We start from the raw sequence: 20,478 nt of genomic DNA, 5'->3' as shown, positions 1-20,478 counted from the left end.
CCAATATTGTTAAGTGGCATAGTCAGTATTTTTTGTTTTACTCAGCATTGCTGCTGGATCCTGGAGATTTTGCTGCTTTTTTGGTTAACACGTTAAAAATCCTGGTTCCCTTTAAATTTATTACAGATTAAGAATGATCACATAATATATACAAACAGATATTGAGAAGATGATATTTAGCTTGACAGCAGCGTTGGCAGGCATGGAAGATTTTCCTTGGCACGTCCTTACTGCTTCTGTTGGATAAGTACGTCCATGGTAATCTTAATGCATAGTTTTCTTTTTAAGAAGCCACAAATATCCTCTTTCCTTATATAATTTACTGTCCTAATTCTGAGTGTCGCGCAGGCGTGATAAGACGTGATTGGGGTGAGAAGCTCAGAACTTTCATGCTTTATAATGCACGATGAAATCTCTGGAGCCGAAGAAAATCCTTTGACTTTTCCAGGTGCTTCTGGTCATTGCACGCACAGCTAAACCTCAAGAAGACCACCTCCATTTTCAGGCCAGATTTCTGGTGACTGATCATTTTGAGAGGACCACCCTGTAGAAGTGTCTACTTTATTATACAGTTGTTGCAACGAGGTTTAACTGTACGTTACAGTGAATAGTTTGATCTGGAATCAAAATGTAACATTAGACAAATGATAAAGACTTTCTTGCAGCGCTGTGCGCGCTCTGGAAGATGGATTATGTCTCTAATCGCTGCTGTCCTGCTACTACGATAATATTAAAACCTAATTCCTCAAAAAACTGAAGATTCAGGTATGACTGATGTGACTCCAACATCACACTCCTCCTGTTCTAGAGGGATCCATCACGTTGAGATGTTTAGTGGGGTCTTCACACTGTAGAGAATACCTTTTATTACTATCTAGCGTGAGGGTAGACTGTTGAAATCAGTTGGCCATTACCTTGGCTATCAAAATAGTGGACTGTCCTTCATGTCACGGACACATGTAATAACAGCTAAAGTCTGTGGGAGTCATCAACAAAACAAGTTTCACATGAGGATCATACGATAACATGGTAAATGGCACTTAACCTAAGTATTTATGCTTTTATACGGTGTAGCATGAAGTATTATTGTAGTATTGTAGAGTATAGTAGTCCTCAATAGTAATAAGTGTATTTTATCCTCTTGCTTCTATCTGTTTTGGCCCTTTTGTGATTAGGGAAACCACATGTCTTTACCGTGGCTCCAATGTACAAACCGGGGGTCAGTCTCATCCAACATGTCTGACTTCAGGTGGACGGCTTTACTGTACTCCCAAGTGATGGCCGCCTTCTCACATGCTGTCCACCTGTATGACGTGCAATGCAACCCCGCTTCCCATAACTAATAAATGTTCACACCCATAATAAAATCAATTGTCAGTATTCCCCAGCTTCTGTATACTGTTGTTAGGTTATTTTATAGCAGTATCTGTGTAATTGACCTTTTTGAAAGTAAGTAATTAGATAAAATGCATTGTTTAAATCAGGTTCTTGTTGTTAAGGTTTGTTTGGGCAATATTTTTTCCATATATCACAATTTGTGTATTGCAATATTTTTAATTATATATTTTTATCTTTACACTGGCCACTGTTGTTTTGTTTTTTTTTTGTATTTTTTTTTTTTGTTCTCGTCCCCAAGAATTTAACGTTGTTGTTTCAGGAAACAACACCTGTACATAGGGTCTGAGTCTGACCATTGCAACACTCTTAGGCCCGTTTCACACGTCAGTGAAAAACACTGACGTTTTTCACTGGCGTGTAAAACACGCACATGTCCCTCCGTGTGCTGTGAATCACGGCACACGTGGGTTGTCTAAGTGCAATCCGGGCTCCGTTCTCCGTGGCCCGTGATTGAACTTAGAGATTAACTCACCTGTGCGCGCTCCCGCTCTCCATGGTGCTGATCGCTCCCGCGGTGCAGCATCCGGCCGGCGCTGACCCCCACAGCAGCTGCTTCCGGGTCGGCTGTGTCGTGCATCATGAATATGCGCGACAGTAATGAGCCGGCTCAGTAGCAGCAGGCTGCACGGGCTGCAGAGGACATCGCTGGAGCCGGGTGAGTAAAAATGATTTTTATTTTAAAAGCACGTTTTTTTATGGCATGTGTTTCACGGACCACACCACTGCGTGGTCCGTGGGACATCAATGATGCTAGAAAAAAATGGACATGTCTCCGTGCAGCAATCACGCACACGCGGGTACGCTGCACGGAGACACGTGCAGTGAAAAATCACTGACGTGTGAGCAGATCCATTCATTATAATGGGTCTGCGTATGTCAGTGATTCTGGTACGTTTAAAAAAAAGCACAAACGTACCAGAATCACTGACGTGTGAAAGGGGCCTTATGTTGAATTGTCTATAGAGCATGTGGGGTCATTGGGAAGGAAGGGGAAGTTATACCATCACTATTGTGATTAGTGGATCATTTGTGATGTGTAAATAAGTGTTGCCTATCATTGTAAAACTACCTCTGATGATAAGGAGCCTGCTGAAAAATCTTCATGACAGGACGGGAAGTATAAGTGTAAAAAAAGCGTCTCATAACCCTCATAACCATTAGGAACATTGGAGGATCACTAAGTTGTTTGTTGTTTTTTTGTTTTTGTTTTTTTTTTTAAGTAAAGAACATTATATGAAAAATTGAAATTTTTTTAAAAAAAACATACATGTTACACAATGTATATTAAACTACAGGTCATTTTATGATTACGCCCTTTTAACCCTGAAAAAGACAGGATCTTTTGTGTGCTTCTTGACAAGGATGGCAGTGTGCATTTTGTCAATCTTGATTTGGCCAGGTTTTGATTCTGTAAAGTTTTGCTTAAAGGGGTTGTCCAGGACCTTTTTTTTTTCTTCTTTTTTTTTTTTTTTTCTTCTATGGGCCGAAGAAAAAAACAGGCAGGTAGTTGCTAACTACCCGCCTTTCTGCCTTTTTCTACCTGTCACCAGACTAGAGCGGTGAAGGACCACTCCTACTGCTGATTTACCGTCTTCTGCTGACCTTACATCGGAAAAGCAACTTATTCTCTTCCGCTCTGCTCTGTTGGAGGAACATGATTTCCAATGTCATTCTGATAGGGAGGAGCGGGACCCATCACCATGATGTAGGCAGTCATCCCACATTGACAGAGCAGCCTGGAAGACGAACAGCTCCTCTGATGACGGGAAGCAGCAGAATTGCCGGCAGGTGCAGTCCTAGACTGCTCTGATCCCATAATATGTATGTATGTGTGTGTGTGTGTGTGTGTGTATATATATTGTGAGGCATTGACAGGGGTAATATTTGAAGACCGCTATGTGTCCCTCAGAATGTGTCTGGAAACCCTCTGAGTTTGCTATAGCTATTACTGGGAGTATAGCACAAAGGGTAACAGGGAGACAGATCCCTCCTCCCAGTCCAGGTTTTGTAGCAATCCTCATGTCCAGCATTTTCGTTTAAATCATGCCTAGCACAGCAGGGTGTGTCTCAGTTGAGAGCCAGGCTTGGTGAAGCTAACACATGCCGTGTGAGCTGGGCTGGCTCTGTGTGGAGTGAACACAGGCCAAGAGTGTGAGCCTAGGAGAACCTTATACAGATCCCTGCGGTTATCGGGGTCCTAAGGTAACAAGACTTTTTGATGCAAAGAATTTGTCTATATGCACCGGCTGTGATCCGGAAGAGACTTTGACTGTGGGAAATTGGATCTATTTATGCTGCAACAATAAATAGACTGTTGGTGTGAACACGCTGCTGCCTCACTGCCTCACGTTTTTGCCCAAACAACGCTGCTACCTCACAATATATATATATGTATGTATGTATGTATGTATGTATGTATGTATGTATATATGTATGTATATATATGTATATATATATATATGTGTGTGTGTGTGTGTATATATGTGTATATATAGATATATATATATAGATAGATAGATAGATAGATATGCTGTACTACTGCTGTTAACAAAATAGAATGTATTACCAAAAATGTATTCTGCACACAAAAACCACAAAACAAATAGAAATGTAATTATTAAAAGGCAAAAACTAAGCTAATAGAAGCATTTCACAACATATATTTCAGCACCACAGATATTCCACACAGATTTAACATCCTATGACCTCACACATACTGAGAATGTCCTTTGTTGCCTATATTAGCCAATCAGAGCTCAGATTAATTAACTGTAGCAAAATAGAAGCTAAGCTGTGATTGGTTGCTATTGGCAGCCTGATAAATCTCCAGGTAACAGAAAGCCCTCCTCCTGACAGTATATATTAGCTCACATATACACATATAGACAGGTCATGTGACTGACAGCTGCCGTATTTCCTATGTGGTACATTTGTTGTTCTTGTAGATTGGCTGCTTATTAATCAGATTTTTATTTTTGAAGGATAATACCAGACTTGTGTGTGTTTAGGGCGATTATGTGGTGAGGTTGGTGTATGTGTGGTGAGATGTGTGCTTAGGGTGGTATATGTGTTCAAGCACGTGGTAGTGTGTGGCACATTTTGTGTGTGTGTTCATATCCTCGAATGTGGTGAGTATCCCATGTCGGGGCTCCACCTTAGCAACTGTACGGTATATACTCTTTGGCGCCATCGCTCTCATTCTTTGAGTCCCCCTTGTTCACATCTGGCAGCTGTCAATTTGCCCCCAATACTTTTCGTTTCACTTTTTCCCCATTATGTAGATGGGCAAAATTGATTGGTAAATTGGAACGCACGGGGTTAAAATTTCGACTCACAACATAGCACCCGGCGCTGCCCGGGATAGTAACTGTCTCTCTGTTTCTCTCCCATTCTCTGTCTGTCTCCCCCTCTGTATATATCTCTGTCTCTCTCTCTCTCTCTCTGTCACTTTCTGTGTCTGTCTCTTTGTGTCTGTGTCTGTCTCTTTGTGTCTGTCGCTTTGTGTCTGTCTCTTTGTGTCTGTCTCTTTGTGTCTGTGTCTGTCTCTTTCCCTGGCTGCATTGTGACATGCCAACATTCCATATAATTGCGTGGCTGCGCATTCTTCTGAAGTTCTGGCTGCACTATGGCTCCCAGCTCCATTCGCTTTAATGGAGGCAGGTTTTTTGGCGAATAACTGTAAAGGGCGGGGTTAAAATTTGCCCTTGAAACATAGCCTATGACGCTCTCGGTGTCCAGAAGTGTGTGTGCAAAATTTTGTGGCTGTGTATGTGTGTGTGTGTGTGTATATATATATATATATATATATATATATATATATATATATATATATATATATATATATATATATATATATATATATATATATTATATTTGCCTTATTCTGTCTGTCTGTCTCTGTCTGTCTTGCTCCAAAATTGTGTCCTTACGGTGAGACAAAGCTGATTGGCCGCTGGGCTCGCCATAGCCCTGCCCCCCCCGTACGGATTGGCCGCTCGCCTAGGCTCCGCCCCCCCACGGATTGGTCGCTCGCCTCGGCCTGGCCCCGCCCTCCGCATGGATTGGCCGCTCGCCCCGGCCCTCCGCACGCATCGCCAGACATAACCTTGTGCTGCTGGGATCGTGACGGAGCCGGTGAACGCTGGTAACCATTATACACATCGGGTAACTAAGGTCCCTTGGTTACCCGATGTGTATCATAGTTACCAGTGTACACCGGCTCCGTCACGATCCCAGCAGCGCCAGACATAACCTTGCGATGCTGGGATCGTGATGGAGCCGGTGAACGCTGGTAACCATTATACACATCGGGTAACTAAGGTCCCTTAGTTACCCAATGTGTATCATAGTTACCAGCGTACACCGGCTCCCGGTACACATGTGCAGGGAGCCGGCATTATACTCCTCTCCCCCCAGGACTACTCCTCCTATTTTATAGTCCTCCTATTATACTCCTCTCTGAGTATAATAGTAGAACTATTATAGCATGGGGGATGGAGCACGATGGGGAATGCGCAGCATGGGGGATGGAGCACGATGGGGAGTGCGCAGCATGGGGGATGCAGCACGATGGGGAGTGCGCAGCATGGGGGATGCAGCACGATGGGGAGTGCGCAGCATGGGGGATGCAGCACGATGGGGAGTGCGCAGCATGGGGGATGCAGCACGATGGGGAGTGCGCAGCATGGGGGATGCAGCACGATGGGGAGTGCGCAGCATGGGGGATGCAGCACGATGGGGAGTGCGCAGCATGGGGGATGGAGCACGATGGGGAGTGCGCAGCATGGGGGATGGAGCACGATGGGGGGTGCGCAGCATGGGGGATGGAGCACGATGGGGGGTGCGCAGCATGGGGGATGGAGCACGATGGGGGGTGCGCAGCATGGGGGATGGAGCACGATGGGGGGTGCGCAGCATGGGGGATGGAGCACGATGGGAGGTGCACACCTCCCCCCAACACACACACACACACAACACACCACACACACACACACTGGGAACCGCAAACACCGCCCTACACAGACACCCACACACACAGACAACGCCGCACACACACAACACCCAACACACAAACACCGCGGCATACATAAATATACGCACATACCGCACAACACACATTGCACAAAACATACCTCCCCCCCAAAACACACCACACCCACACAAACCGCGCAACACACACACCGCTACAGACACACAGCGCTCCACAAACAATGCAACACACGCAACACACATACAACACCGCTCTCACCCCCCGCCACACCCAGAACATGTACAGCGCCCTACATAAACACTTGGTAAGTACACACAACAACATTATATATATATATATATATATATATATATATAAAATATATATATATATACAAAAATCATACATGAACTACACAATACGTAAATTCTAGAATACCCGATGCGTAGAATCGGGCCACCTTCTAGTATATATATATATATATATATATATATATATATATATATATATATATATATATATATATATATATATATATATATATATATATATATATATATATATATATATATATAATATATATATAATATATAATATATATATATATATATATATATATATATATATATATATATATATAATGTATGTGTATATGTATTTATTTTCTTAAATAGTAGTCTCAATGTTTAGTAGACCGGCATTTAATACCATTAGTTTTCTTATGCCTTACAGCTTTGTACTCTGTGTAAATTTCTTTTCATGACTATATCTATAGGTTTCAATGATCATTTGTGAAGGGGGGGGGGGGGGTTTTACTGATATTTTCGGTTATTTTGTCACATCTTTTTCTCTGTTGCCTGTGTGGGAGGGGAGTAGAAAGCTCTTCTTTATTCTTGGTCGGTGGGTACCACGTCCAGCTGTGAGATGTGTGTGATACTGTGTGGCGCGGCTCGGGTAAGCGTACAGCGTCCCACTCTAAATAAGTTTCTTTCTAAGAGTGCACATTTTCACAGTGGAAATGCAAACATTGCAGAATGTGAAATGAATCAATCTATTGACGCGCACTGAATAAAGGCCTCCTTTCAGCTCTCTGTTTTTATAGAAAAACTGGAGTACTTAACAAAAATGATATGTTCCAAAGGTAAAGTCTTCATTTCTGGAAGCTTTCTGCTTGGGCTTGTGAAATGGCAGAAAAGCAAACATCACATGCTTATTTCCTGGAAAAATAATGTTGTGACTTTATTAATATGATGTGGCATAAGCTAAAGCCTGAGCAACCCTGGTGGGCACACTATCTGCCAGGATGGCATGCCAGATACCCACTTTGGCTTTAGAGGATTTGGGATTTCATGAAATAAATATAAATCCTGTTTTATTATAAGACAGGCCTGGGCTTAAAGTATATAACATATCTATTGACGTCAACAGAAATTCCATAATGTCGGAATTGGAAATATATATTGCCCAATCCTGATTACACAACAGCCTGTTTGCTTTACTAATGAACGTGTATGTTGGGTTAGAAATTGATATATTCCTTGGTATTAAAGAATATAGTTTTTACACCTCCACTTCCAAATGGTATTATGTACATGTACACCAGTAACGTCTCTATAATATTAGCAAAGGCAGAGCTGTCGCAATTTTCATTACCAACCAATCGGCTTTCATTTTTCAGGATCTTAAAATGGAGGCAATCCATTTTTACAGGCAAGGTCTTCACTTTGTCTGCTATACATAAAGTATTCATTGTTTTTCATAGCTGTAGTTAAGACACACAGTAAGCCGCACATCCAAAACGTCTACATTAATCTGTTGCGACTAAGCAAAAGTTTACAAAACTAAACACAATGTCCTTTAGGTTAAGTCTGATCAGACTGTATAAAGACCAGTACCACGTCACAGTGAACCTCTCGGTGGGTCCTTGACCTTCAAGGTGCGGTTCCATCCGCCGACCACCACTACAGCGATAGCGCAACCTCGTGTGGAGCAACCTGGTACTCCACAGTGCCATTTCTGCAAGGCTTAGCCCCCATGATTCCACAGACACAGCACTACAGCCACGTTGGCCACCATACAGAACCAATACTAAGTGAAAGGAGCTAAAATATGTTACCAATATTTTTCGAATATGTTGTTATTGGTAGCAGACGTGTTTTTAATACATGTCCTGGATTATAATATAGAGCTGGTGTACAATGCAAAACAACCAACATATTCTCTCCTAATGTGAAGCAGGTTAATATAATTGTATGTTTCACCTGGGGAGGTGCATCCTCAAAGACACTGGTCCAAATCAGTAGATCTTGAGCAACGCGGATTTTCTGCGCTGCTGCAGCTGGATAGCTGCTCGGGGTGTAGTGGTTTTGAAAATTTAACAGACTGCAGAGGAAATGCTGAACCGGTATTTGATTGCTAATGTAGCCAAACTGGGGTTCAATAGCTAAAGCATCAGAGCTGGAACAGCATGGGTAGGCTCATGTGGCATGGCTGGATCAAAGTGGTGGGGGAGCTGATATGGCATGACTGGAACAATGTGGTGTGGGAAGGTTGACGCGGCGCTGCTGGAACAGTGTGGTGTGGTGGTAGGGGAAATGATGCGGCATGGCCGAAACGGCGTGGTGTGGTGGGGGGCTGATGCAGCTCGGCCAAAACAGCATGTTGTAGCAGTGGGGGGGCTGATGTGGTATTGCCAGGACAGCCTGGTGTAGTGGGAGGGGGGTTGGGGGGGGCTGATGCAGCATTGCCAGAACCGCATGTTGTAGTTGTCCTAGTAGCAAGATGCCAACTGATAGCGAGCATCTCATGATACAGTAGAAGAGAAGACAATCCAAAACTGCCTATAACAAACGGTGAGATTCCCGCTTTAACGTTTGAGAAGCTCTAATCTGTGTCATCATAAAGAAAGGTGGCTATATCAGTCACTAATTTTTTGGGGGTTTTTTTACATGTCAGAATTTTGTTTTCTAAATTTTGTGCAGTTATATTGGTTTACCTGGTGAAAATAAACAAGTGAGATGGGAATATATTTGGTTTTTAAGTTGCTTAATAATTCTGCACAGTAATAGTTACCTGCACAAACAGATATCCTCTTAAGATAGCCAAATCTAAAAAAAACAACCACTCCAACTTCTAAAAATATTAAGCTTTGATATTTGAGTCTTTTGGGTTGATTGAGAACATAGTTGTTGATCAATAATAAAAAAAAAAATCCTCTAAAATACAACTTGCCTAATGATTCTGCACACAGTGTATATGTGAGTATTAGCCGTTCCTTTACATAAAGGCTTAGGCTGCTTTCACACTACGTTTTTTTAACATGCGTCATAAACGTTTTTTTTGTTGAAAAAGCGGATCCTGCTTTTACAGCAAAAAAACCGCATGCAAACGCATGTTATTTTGTAGGATCCTGTCACTTAAAGTTTATGGGCGGGCATTGGAGTCATTTGATCGGGAGTCAGTGGAACTGAACGTGATAGACTGGGAGCCGGCTTCTGACAGCTGCCGAGGCGGGGGGGGGGGGGGGGGGGAGAGAGAGAGAGGAGAGACAGGGAGGGAGGGGGAGAGACACAGGGAGGGAGGGGGAGAGAGAGACTGATCACGGAGGCTGGTTTCTGGGCATGCTCAGTAGAGCAAGCAGAATCCTGTCTATCAGCATGCCAGCGTTCACATGCGTTTGTGTGCAGTATAGTCAGGATCCAGCAATTTGCAGTATTTGGACGCAGCTCAAAAACGCTACAAGTAGCGTTTTTGAAAAATGTTAAAAAACTGCAAGTCGCTGGATCCTTACTATAACGCACGCAAACGCATGTTGACGCGAGTCCATTGCAAATGCATTGAAATGAAAACGCATTTGCACTGGATCCAACTTTGCATTAAAAAAACGTTCAGGACGTATGTTAAAAAAACGTAGTGTGAAAGCAGCCTTAGAAAGTGTTACATTCAGCTTAAGTGTGTTTAAAGTTTTTACATTTTTGTGATTTCTGGAAGACTTCATGTGACTTATACGTTGCACATTAAAAATTAATAAAAATACACAAATATTTTACGATGTACCAATATGGTGATTTGCCCACCTCCTACATTAGTTTATTTTTTACAATTTTTTTTTTTTTTTTTTTTTTTTTTATACCCATTATTCCATATACACTTGTTTGATGCATACAGGCAACACACTATTCCCACTGGATCGTTGTGCTGAAATTCTAATTATTATGGGTCTGCAGGCAGCTTTATTCAGTACGCTGTAAAGTCGCTGATCACAGAATTCTGCACTAAAATTGTCCACTTTGTTCTGATTCTGCTTACAGCGTATATTTATAAACCTCAAAGACAAAAAGAGAAACGCTGGCAAATAACGGGAATTTCACACGGGACGTTCGGTTAACCATGTAGTGACTCTGAAAATGAAAACATCCTGTAGTGAATTGTAGACTACTCTATGCCTTCCTGTGGACAATTTTTTATTTATTTTTTTTCTGTATGGAGAGGTGTTGCCCTAACCCATGGGGGAGGTAAGGATATAGAAAGGAAATGACACTCTATACGGATGTGTAGAAGCGTATTGACATGCAAACAGCTGTCGACTGCACGCATCCCACAAACTCCCATGCTGCCTGTTTAAATTTTAATGGATGCTGGATAAGCTAATCAGTTTGGATGACGAGTGCCGCTTCAGTTCTGTATCATTACCTTTTCATGATATTATGACCCGGAAGTAAAGATTCAAGAGAAGAAAGAATTTTTGTATCAGCTCACCATGTGTACCTCGTATGTCTTGGTACTCCTCACTTCGCACGGAAGAGATCTTAGTGGGGTATATGTCTTTACCAAAAAAGTGAGAACCTCCAGTGATAGTGAGAAACCAATCCACGGTGAAACGCTTGTATAATGAAACGTCACATTTATTTTTCCATATTAAAAGAATGATCTGTCCATGCAATCAATCAGTAGTGAAAACCACAGACTAAAAACCACGCTTTTCAGTTATGCCTTATTCATGGTTTCTGAAACCATGAATAAGGAAGCAGAGATTGTGCCAAGTGGTTTCTACTATTTTGTGGGATTGTCTAGCCTAAAGGGTATTAGGGCCGCTTTACACGCTACGACATCGCTAGCAATTGCACCCGCCCCCATCGCTCGGCCGATATGTGGTGATCGCTGCCGTAGCGAACATTATCGCTATGGCAGCGTCACACGCACATACCTGCTCTGCAACGTCGCTGTGACCGGCGAACCGCCTCCTTTCTAAGGGGGCGGTTCGTTCAGCGTCACAGCAGCGTCACTGAACCGCCGCCCAATAGAAAAGGAGGGGCGGAGATGAGCGGCCGGAACATGCCGCCCACCTCCTGCCTTCCTCCTTTTCCGGTGGACGCAGGTAAGGAGATGTTTGTCGTTCCAGCGGCGTCGCACATAGCAATGTGTGCTGCCGCAGGAACGACAAACGGCATCGCTACTGCAGCAGCAACGATAATTGAGGGTAGGGGGGCATGTCACCGATGAGCGATTTTGAATGTTTTTGCGACGATTCAAAATCGCTCATAGGTGTCACACGCAAAGAAATCGCTAACGAGGTCGGATGTGCGTCACAAATTCCGTGACCCCCAACGAGAACGCTTTAGCGATCTCGTAGCGTGTAAAGCCACCTTTCGTCTAGTTTTCTGCACCCTTTTGGCACTTAACAGCTTATGTGCCCACAAGGCATCATCACCGAACTTCTGCCAAACAATCCCTTAGAATATGCTTAGGTTGACACCATGGTTTTTTTTTTTTTCTGGAAAATTGTGTCAAAAAATGCAATAATTAAGACAATCTGTATATGAACTTTCTCTCAGCTGCACATGGTATAGATATCCTACCATACGTGGCACGTCCATAGTAACATACCTTGCATGGCTCATAGAGAGGACAGCTATTAGATGAGGCTGGTGACTGATTCCCCTTACTGGATTTTAATATATTATACTGTGTACATTCTAAGTAATAAAGCACATTTCAAGTAAATAGTTTCAGTACTTATACTAACATAACTAAAGAATATATAGCATACCGCATCCCATTGGGTGATGAAATAAGTCTAATCTTTAGCGTAGCGTTCCTATATCCGCACACATTTTGTTTTTTGTAGAGACACCTGTTGGTAGGGATTATTCTCTCTTGTGATAGTGAAGGAGGAAAACTAATATTCATTTCTGTCTAAAATGTAATTAATTGAGACCTATTGGCATGCCTTTTTCTGCAGAGAAGTTGATTGCTTATCAGCGGGAATTCCATGCTCTGAAGGAACGCCTACGAATTGCTGAACACCGAACTCTCCAGCGCTCGTCTGAGCTCCATGCTATCCTCGATGAGTTCCGTCGGGCAGTGGCGGAGGCAAACGGGAGCAGAGATGCTTTAAGTCATTTTTCAGGTAAACTGGGCTGTTTTGCTGTTATGTTCCTTTTATTGATGGGATTTTCAATTTCCATTATGGACAGTTATCCAGTGAAAATACCTGACAGTTAAGATTATTAAAATATGACCCCAAAACCCAATTTTAGAGCCCTACATCTCTATTCCTTGTGCTTTTTCAATGCTTTCCGTTCTGTCGTATTCTTTTTCAATTGCAAAAAGTTTCTATAAATAAATATAATCACAAGTCCAGCATTTCCGCTGCGCCATTGTTTTTGGCAGGTTACAGAATCCAGATGTTATTTTGTGATATACATGCCTCTATGTAATGCATGTCTGTTTAATGCATTTGTGTTTGTGCATGGATTTGTGAGAGAATGGATTCCATTAAGAGGTTTCTTTTCTTTAGAAATGCCAACAAGCCGGCTACTGATTGCCTGCAGTCTCAGCAGCGTATACTGACTGGAGCTTATACATATCTACAGATGTCACATTAAATACAGGCCAGTGATTTGAGATGACATACAGTAGGAATCCCCTGTAGGGCATTATTTAAAAATCACTTTGTGTTCCAGGATTTATCTAATGGGATAGGTCTGCTGACTGTGCAGAATGAAATGATGAGATCATTACTTGGGTGCATAACTACATTAGGCATAGTACAATGTCGAAATGAAATGTAACATTCACACTTAAAATGCATATATATTACACAAACAGCAGGTGAAATAATTATTGAACATGTCACCAATGTTATAAGTAAATATATATCTGATGGAGCTGTTGACATTAATTTCTCATCAGGTGACTGTAACAAAAAATCCAATCCAAACAGGCAAAGAAATCAAACCATAGACACTAATACATTTAGGTTATGTGTAATAATGAGAAATGACACAGGAAAAAAAGTCTTGAGCACGTGAAGAGAGAGAGGTGCAAAAAAACCATGGAAAGTCATAACACCAGTTGAAATCTATCATTAATTAGAACCAATCCTGCCACTTAGTGTAAAATATTAACTGGTTCAACTGATGGATATAAAAAGGTGTCTCATTAGCAAGATGCCACACAAGAAACCTCTTATGTGTAAAACCAGTGAGCTGTCTCAAGACTTTCACAACCTTATTGTTGCAAAACATATTAATGGTATTGGTAATAGAAGGTTTTCTATACTACTGAAGCTTCCAGTGAGAATTGTTGGGGCCAAAATCTGGAAGTGGAAAAACATCATTCCATCATGAACTGGCCACGACCAGGTGCCTCCTGCAATATTTCAACCAGAGGAGTGAAAAGAGAGCGTTACAGAAAGACATGGAATCAGCAAGTACAGTAGCCATGAGTAATGCAACAACATTTACACAAGCCTGTGATATACTAGGAGAAAATGCCTGTCAGATGAGACCAAAATTAATACCATAATACACACAATGCTCCCTTTAAGGACTGATACATGGAGAAAAGTGATTTATACAGTGCCTACAAGTAGTATTCAACCCCCTGCAGATTTAGCAGGTTTGATAAGATGCAAATAAGTTAGAGCCTGCAAACTTCAAACAAGAGCAGGATTTATTAACAGATGCATAAATCTTACAAACCAACAAGTTATGTTGCTCAGTTAAATTTTAATAAATTTTCAACATAAAAGTGTGGGTCAATTATTATTCAACCCTTAGGTTTAATATTTTGTGGAATAACCCTTATTTGCAATTACAGCTAATAATCGTCTTTTATAAGACCTGATCAGGCCGGCACAGGTCTCTGGAGTTATCTTGGCCTACTCCTCCATGCAGATCTTCTCCAAGTTATCTAGGTTCTTTGGGTGTCTCATGTGGACTTTAATCTTGAGCTCCTTCCACAAGTTTTCAATTGGGTTAAGGTCAGGAGACTGACTAGGCCACTGCAACACCTTGATTTTTTCCCTCTTGAACCAGGCCTTGGTTTTCTTGGCTGTGTGCTTTGGGTCGTTGTCTTATTGGAAGATGAAATGACGACTCATCTTAAGATCCTTGATGGAGGAGCGGAGGTTCTTGGCCAAAATCTCCAGGTAGGCCATGCTATCCATCTTCCCATGGATGCGGACCAGATGGCCAGGCCCCTTGGCTGAGAAACTGCCCCACAGCATGATGCTTCCACCACCATGCTTGACTGTAGGGATGGTATTCTTGGGGTCGTATGCAGTGCCATCCAGTCTTCAAACGTCACGTGTGTGGTTGGCACCAAAGATCTCGATCTTGGTCTCATCAGACCAGAGAACCTTGAACCAGTCTGTCTCAGAGTCCTCCAAATGATCATGAGCAAACTGTAGACGAGCCTTGACATGACGCTTTGAAAGTAAAGGTACCTTACGGGCTCGTCTGGAACGGAGACCATTGCGGTGGAGTACGTTACTTATGGTATTGACTGAAACCAACGTCCCCACTGCCATGAGATCTTCCCGGAGCTCCTTCCTTGTTGTTCATGGGTTAGCCTTGACTCTTCGGACAAGCCTGGCCTCGGCACAGGTGAAAACTTTCAAAGGCTGTCCAGGCCGTGGAAGGCTAACAGTAGTTCCATAAGCCTTCCACTTCCGGATGATGCTCCCAACAGTGGAGACAGGTAGGCCCAACTCCTTGGAAAGGGTTTTGTACCCCTTGCCAGCCTTGTGACCCTCCACGATCTTGTCTCTGATGGCCTTGGAATGCTCCTTTTGTCTTTCCCATGTTGACCAAGTATGAATGCTGTTCACAAGTTTGGCGAGGGTCTTAATTAGTCAGAAAAGGCTGGAAAAAGAGATAATTAATCCAAACATGTGAAGCTCACTGTTCTTTGTGCCTGAAATACTTCTTAATACTTTAGGGGAACCAAACAGAATTCTTGTGGTTTGAGGGGTTGAATAATAAATGACCCTCTGAATAAACTTTTCACAATTTAAAAAAAAAAAATAAAAATAAGAAATAACATTCTTTTTTGCTGCAGTGCATTTCACACTTCCAGGCTGATCTACAGTCCAAATGTCACAATGCAAAGTTAATTCCGAATGTGTAAACCTGCTAAATCTGCAGGGGGTTGAATACTACTTGTAGGCACTGTAATTCTTATGTAATTATAAACTGGAGATCTGAGCTCCATACAAACTGAGCTCCATATAAATATATGTAATGAAAGCACAGAATCATGAACATAACTTTGGGATATTCATGCCTGGAGGCACTATATCACAGTAAGCATTGAAGCTACCAGCTGTCGGGAAGTCTTGGCCTATATGAACAATCTGATTGTGCTAGGGAATGCATTGCTTTGTCAGCAATGGTTCACAATTATTGAGTGTATCACATGATTCTAAACTTCAATGTTTTCTCTTTTTGTTTTTTTAGATGAAGCTCAGAAATTGTTAAAGGATTTAAATTACAGAAAATCTCTTCAAGTGCCAAATATTTACTACCATATGCCTCATTTATTAAACCATGAAGGAAGCCTCCAGCCTGCTGTGCAGGTTGGTCTTGGAAGAACAGGAGGTACGAACTTCCAAGATAAATGCAGAACTCGTATCTGCCAAAACCATCAATACCGTGTTTTTTTCTCATTTTTCCTTCTTTTAGAATGCTTTTTTTTCATATTTCATTTCTTGTTTATCCCTTTCACTTCTGTCTTTTCTTTAGCAGGATTATGCTTTTTTACGTAAAGTGGGCATAAATACTTGTTGGCTAATCCAGATCTTCTCTTTACTTTGGTTTTGTAATGTGAAACATAAGCATCTGTGCAGATCCATCAAAATTACCTGGATCTGTCCACTCATGATAAATCTTCATGGGAAAGAATTGCTGTGGATTTGTGCAGTTGAAAACATTTTACGAGTTTCATTCTCATGCTGCGTGGAAATATTAACATGCTGCAGAGTTTTAAAAATGCAGCTTGTTCATTTGCTGGGGATTTGCCTCATATTTTGAACACTGTTTTTCCTGTAAAAGGGGCAAAATCTGCTGTGAATTTTCCAGAAAATCGGCATGTCTTGTGGGGAAATCCACATCAGACAAATCTGTCCTGCGTGGACTGAGATGGTAGCATGCATATTGCTTCTACATAGTTTGGTCCAATCTTTTGGAATGACAGTGATGGTATTTGCAGGGTTCAGGATTATAGTGTCATAAGTGTGTCATTGCCTGATGTGACCTCGGGGGAGATCTGGGATCAGAATGTCACAGCATATTGTTTATCGCAGATCCGCTTTACTGCCCGCTCGTCGTTTACCACCCTGACTTGGAGTGTACTTAACCCCTTCAGTACCAGATAGTATTAAGGTTAATTTATTTTCTACGGTGATCTAACAGGTAGTTGTAACCTCAGCTGTGGCCACTCCCTCCTGCTATAAATATCCGCTCCTCACTCCACCCTATGCTTATACCTATGCTGTCCACTTGGAAGGAGCCAGTCTCTGGAGAAAGCTGAGGTGTCACTTCAGTTGCAGCTGAGAAGTTCCTGCTGGAGGGTTATTTGTTGTCTTCCCCCACCTGTTTATCTTACCCACCTCCATGTTTTATTGCAATGGTGAGACTGGTCTCCCTGGCCTTTACTAATCTGGGGGAGTTCAGGGCCAGCAAGGGTTTAAGCTCATGATTGGCTTACGGGGGGGTGCCCAGTCTAGGGATGTTAGGAAATGCAGTGATAAGTCTCAGGTCAGTTTAGGACCCAGTTCCCCTCTTCCTAGAACCAGGGCCCGCTGTTGTTTGTTTTCCTGGTGTTCCCTCTGTTGCTCACCGGGTGTATTCTGGGACCTGGCACGACAGTTGCAGTCACATCCTGACACACAGATTCCATTGCTACCAAAGTGGTTTTTTGTTGTTTTTTTTTTTTTAGCAAGATAAAGAATGATGATAATGATGTTTTGCATATAATCCCAGGATAATTTTACAAGGATTATACAGATTAATTGAACATGCTCCCCTTTGCGGTTGTGAGTGTGATCAAAATGAAAGTCCAACAGATTTGTGATACTATGTAGTAAGATTTTTCATTAAACCTATACCGTATGTAGGAAAAATAATATCAAATAAGCTCAATACAGATAGGTGAAATCCTCCATAACAGAAACACTTCAGTGAGTAAATCCCTATACAAATCTGAGACTAATATGACCTCAGAGTTAAGAAATCCAAGAAGTGATAACTTTAAAAATAGGAATTTTATTAAGATACATTTATATACAAAAAATAAGTATAAAATATTAGCAAAGTGCCTACAAGATTGGGGATGTGAGATTATACCAGCAAATATATTCCGGTAAATATACAATCCGTATGGCTGCAGTATGTAGATTGTCTGAATAGCCACATATATTGTACCGATCTAATAGGCATAGATATAAAGTGCTAGCTATAGTGCTCAAGATAATAATGATGTAAACAATATGACCTGGAAGTATAAAGACAGCTTCCTGTGAAGTAAATGGTGTCACGTCCCTCCACCCCCGACTTGCGTTTTACCCTGCTTCATTGGGGGACGTTTGACATGTCCACCCCTGAAGAAGCAGGGCGAAACGCAAGTCAGGGTGGAGGGACGTGACGCCATTTACTTCACAGGCAGCTATCTTTAATTTATCTCAACAAAATTCCTATTTTTAAACTTATCACTCCTTCGACATTTTAGCTCTGAGGTCATATTAGTCTCAAATTTGTGTAGGTATGTAGGAAAAAGAAGGGGAAATTGATGTTATGTATGTCTAAAAGTGGAAGGGACAATGAGCTTTAAGGGCGCTTTAAACGCTACAATATATCTTACGATGTGTCGGCGGGGTCACGTCGTAAGTGACGCACATCCGGCATAGTAAGTTACATTGTAGCATGTAACAGCTACGTGCGATTGCGATTGAACGGTAAAACGTTCATCGCATGCACGTCGTTCAATTCCTAAAAATTGAACGTCAGGTTGTTCATCGTACCCGGGGTAGCACACATCACAGTGTGTGACACCCCGGGAACGATGAACAGCAGCTTACCTGCGTCCTGCGGCTCCCGCCGGCAATGCGGAAGGAAGGAGGTGGGCGGGATGTTTACGTTCTGCTCATCTCCGCCCCTCCGCTTCTATTGGCCGGCTGCTGCGTGACGTCGCTGTAACGCCGTACGTCCCTCCCAATCCAGGAAGTGGATGTTCGCCGCCCACATCGAGGTCGTATGGACGGGTAAGTACGTGTGACGGGGGGTTATTCGTTTGTGCGACACGTTCAACAAATTAAACGTGCCACACATACGATGGGGGCGGGTACGATCGCATACAATATCGTATGCTGGATCGTATGGTGTAAAGCAGGCTTTACAGTCCTGTTTTTCTAAATATTGCCTCGTTCCGATGTTTTCGAGTTAGCTGTTTGCTGCCAGATTCCAGTCTGTGAAATCTTCTTAGTAATGCAAATACACTTTGTTACAAGGAGCTGACACGTCATCTTGTACCTTGTAGGTTATCTTTCAAGTAAAAAAAATACTGTGATTCTGAATTGTTTGTGAATGTAAGCATTCTTTGGTTTGATTGTGTACTTATGTTTTCGTTCTTCCTAGTGTCAATTGTAATGGGCATCCCAACTGTAAAAAGGAAAGTTAAGTCTTACTTGAGCGAGACTCTGCATTCACTAATTGATAAATTGTCTCCAGAAGAAAAGCTTGACTGTGTTATAATAGTCTTCATTGGAGAAGTAAGTACATCCTAAATATATAATATACAATCTTTTGTATAGTTTCCGTTGGTTGATAATGGAGAAAAGAAGGACCCAGCAGTGCCCATGCACCGCAGTTATTACCACTCTTGCCTTGCAGCTCTGTGGTTCAACCGGTGGCAACGTTTGCATGAAGTCTGTAAATTATCTGCATAAATTATAATTTATAGGCAGTATGACCAAAAGTGCATTATTTTATTTTTTTTTTTTTTTTTTTTGCTATATAGCCTTTTCTTAGAGTATTGAAAAATATTCCAACTGTATTCTAAGAATCTGCTCACACTGCTATTGTAGTGGAGGTATGATATATTCCTACCATACACAGCTCTGGCAAAAATTAAGAGACCATTGCAAAATTGTCAGTTTTTCTGATTTTTCTCTTTATAGGTATATTTTTGAGTAAAATGTAAATTGTTCTTTTATTCTATAAACTACTAACAACGTCTCCGAATTTCCAAGCAAAAAATGTTGTATTTATTTTCTGAAAATGAGAAATGGTCAAATTTACCGTATTTTTCGCTTTATAAGACGCATCTGATTTATACGACGCACCCCAAATTTGGTGAAGGAAAAGAGATTTTTTTTTTTTTAATGTTAACCCCTTCACGACCATGGATGGATCTTTCCGTCATGGATCGTGTCCCGGTAAGCCCCGCCCCCTGCCGCGGGCAGGCGGCGTGGATCGGCACACATATCAGCTGTTTTCAACAGCTGATATGTGTGCCTACATGTTCCGAGTGGAATCACATTCCACCCGGAACATTAACCCCTTAGATCTCGCTGCCAAAGTCTGGCAGCGAGATCTATATGCGCGCGGCCATCTTTTTTACTTACCGCCGCCCCCTCCGGACGTCACGTGAGTGATCACATGACGTTCGGTGGTTGCCATCGTAGCACAGGGTCATGTGATGACGCCTGGTGCTACGAAGTTTCACTTTCATTCTTCCTCGGCACAGAGCAGAGGAAGAAAGTAAGTGACTATTTCTGCTGTTTACAGCGGTATAGCTGTGATCAGCAGATAGCGATCAGCAATCGGATT

General features: G+C 42.1%; 1 protein-coding gene across 1 annotated transcript in view; it reads left to right on the top strand.

Moving 5' to 3' along the window:
* MGAT4A (alpha-1,3-mannosyl-glycoprotein 4-beta-N-acetylglucosaminyltransferase A) overlaps positions 1-20,478 on the top strand; it is a 107,119-nt gene that overhangs the window by 13,349 nt on the left and 73,292 nt on the right. Inside the window, exons 3-5 of the mRNA XM_075336398.1 lie at positions 12,609-12,776; positions 16,111-16,251; positions 19,285-19,418. Coding sequence (XP_075192513.1) covers positions 12,609-12,776; positions 16,111-16,251; positions 19,285-19,418 — 443 coding nt within the window. The remainder of the gene's footprint in view (positions 1-12,608; positions 12,777-16,110; positions 16,252-19,284; positions 19,419-20,478) is intronic.

The sequence above is a fragment of the Anomaloglossus baeobatrachus genome, chromosome 2 (assembly GCF_048569485.1).
Source record: "Anomaloglossus baeobatrachus isolate aAnoBae1 chromosome 2, aAnoBae1.hap1, whole genome shotgun sequence".
Lineage (NCBI taxonomy): Eukaryota > Metazoa > Chordata > Amphibia > Anura > Aromobatidae > Anomaloglossus > Anomaloglossus baeobatrachus.
The sequence above is the reverse complement of the archived record's forward strand: the minus strand, read 5'-3'. Positions and strand labels throughout refer to the sequence as shown.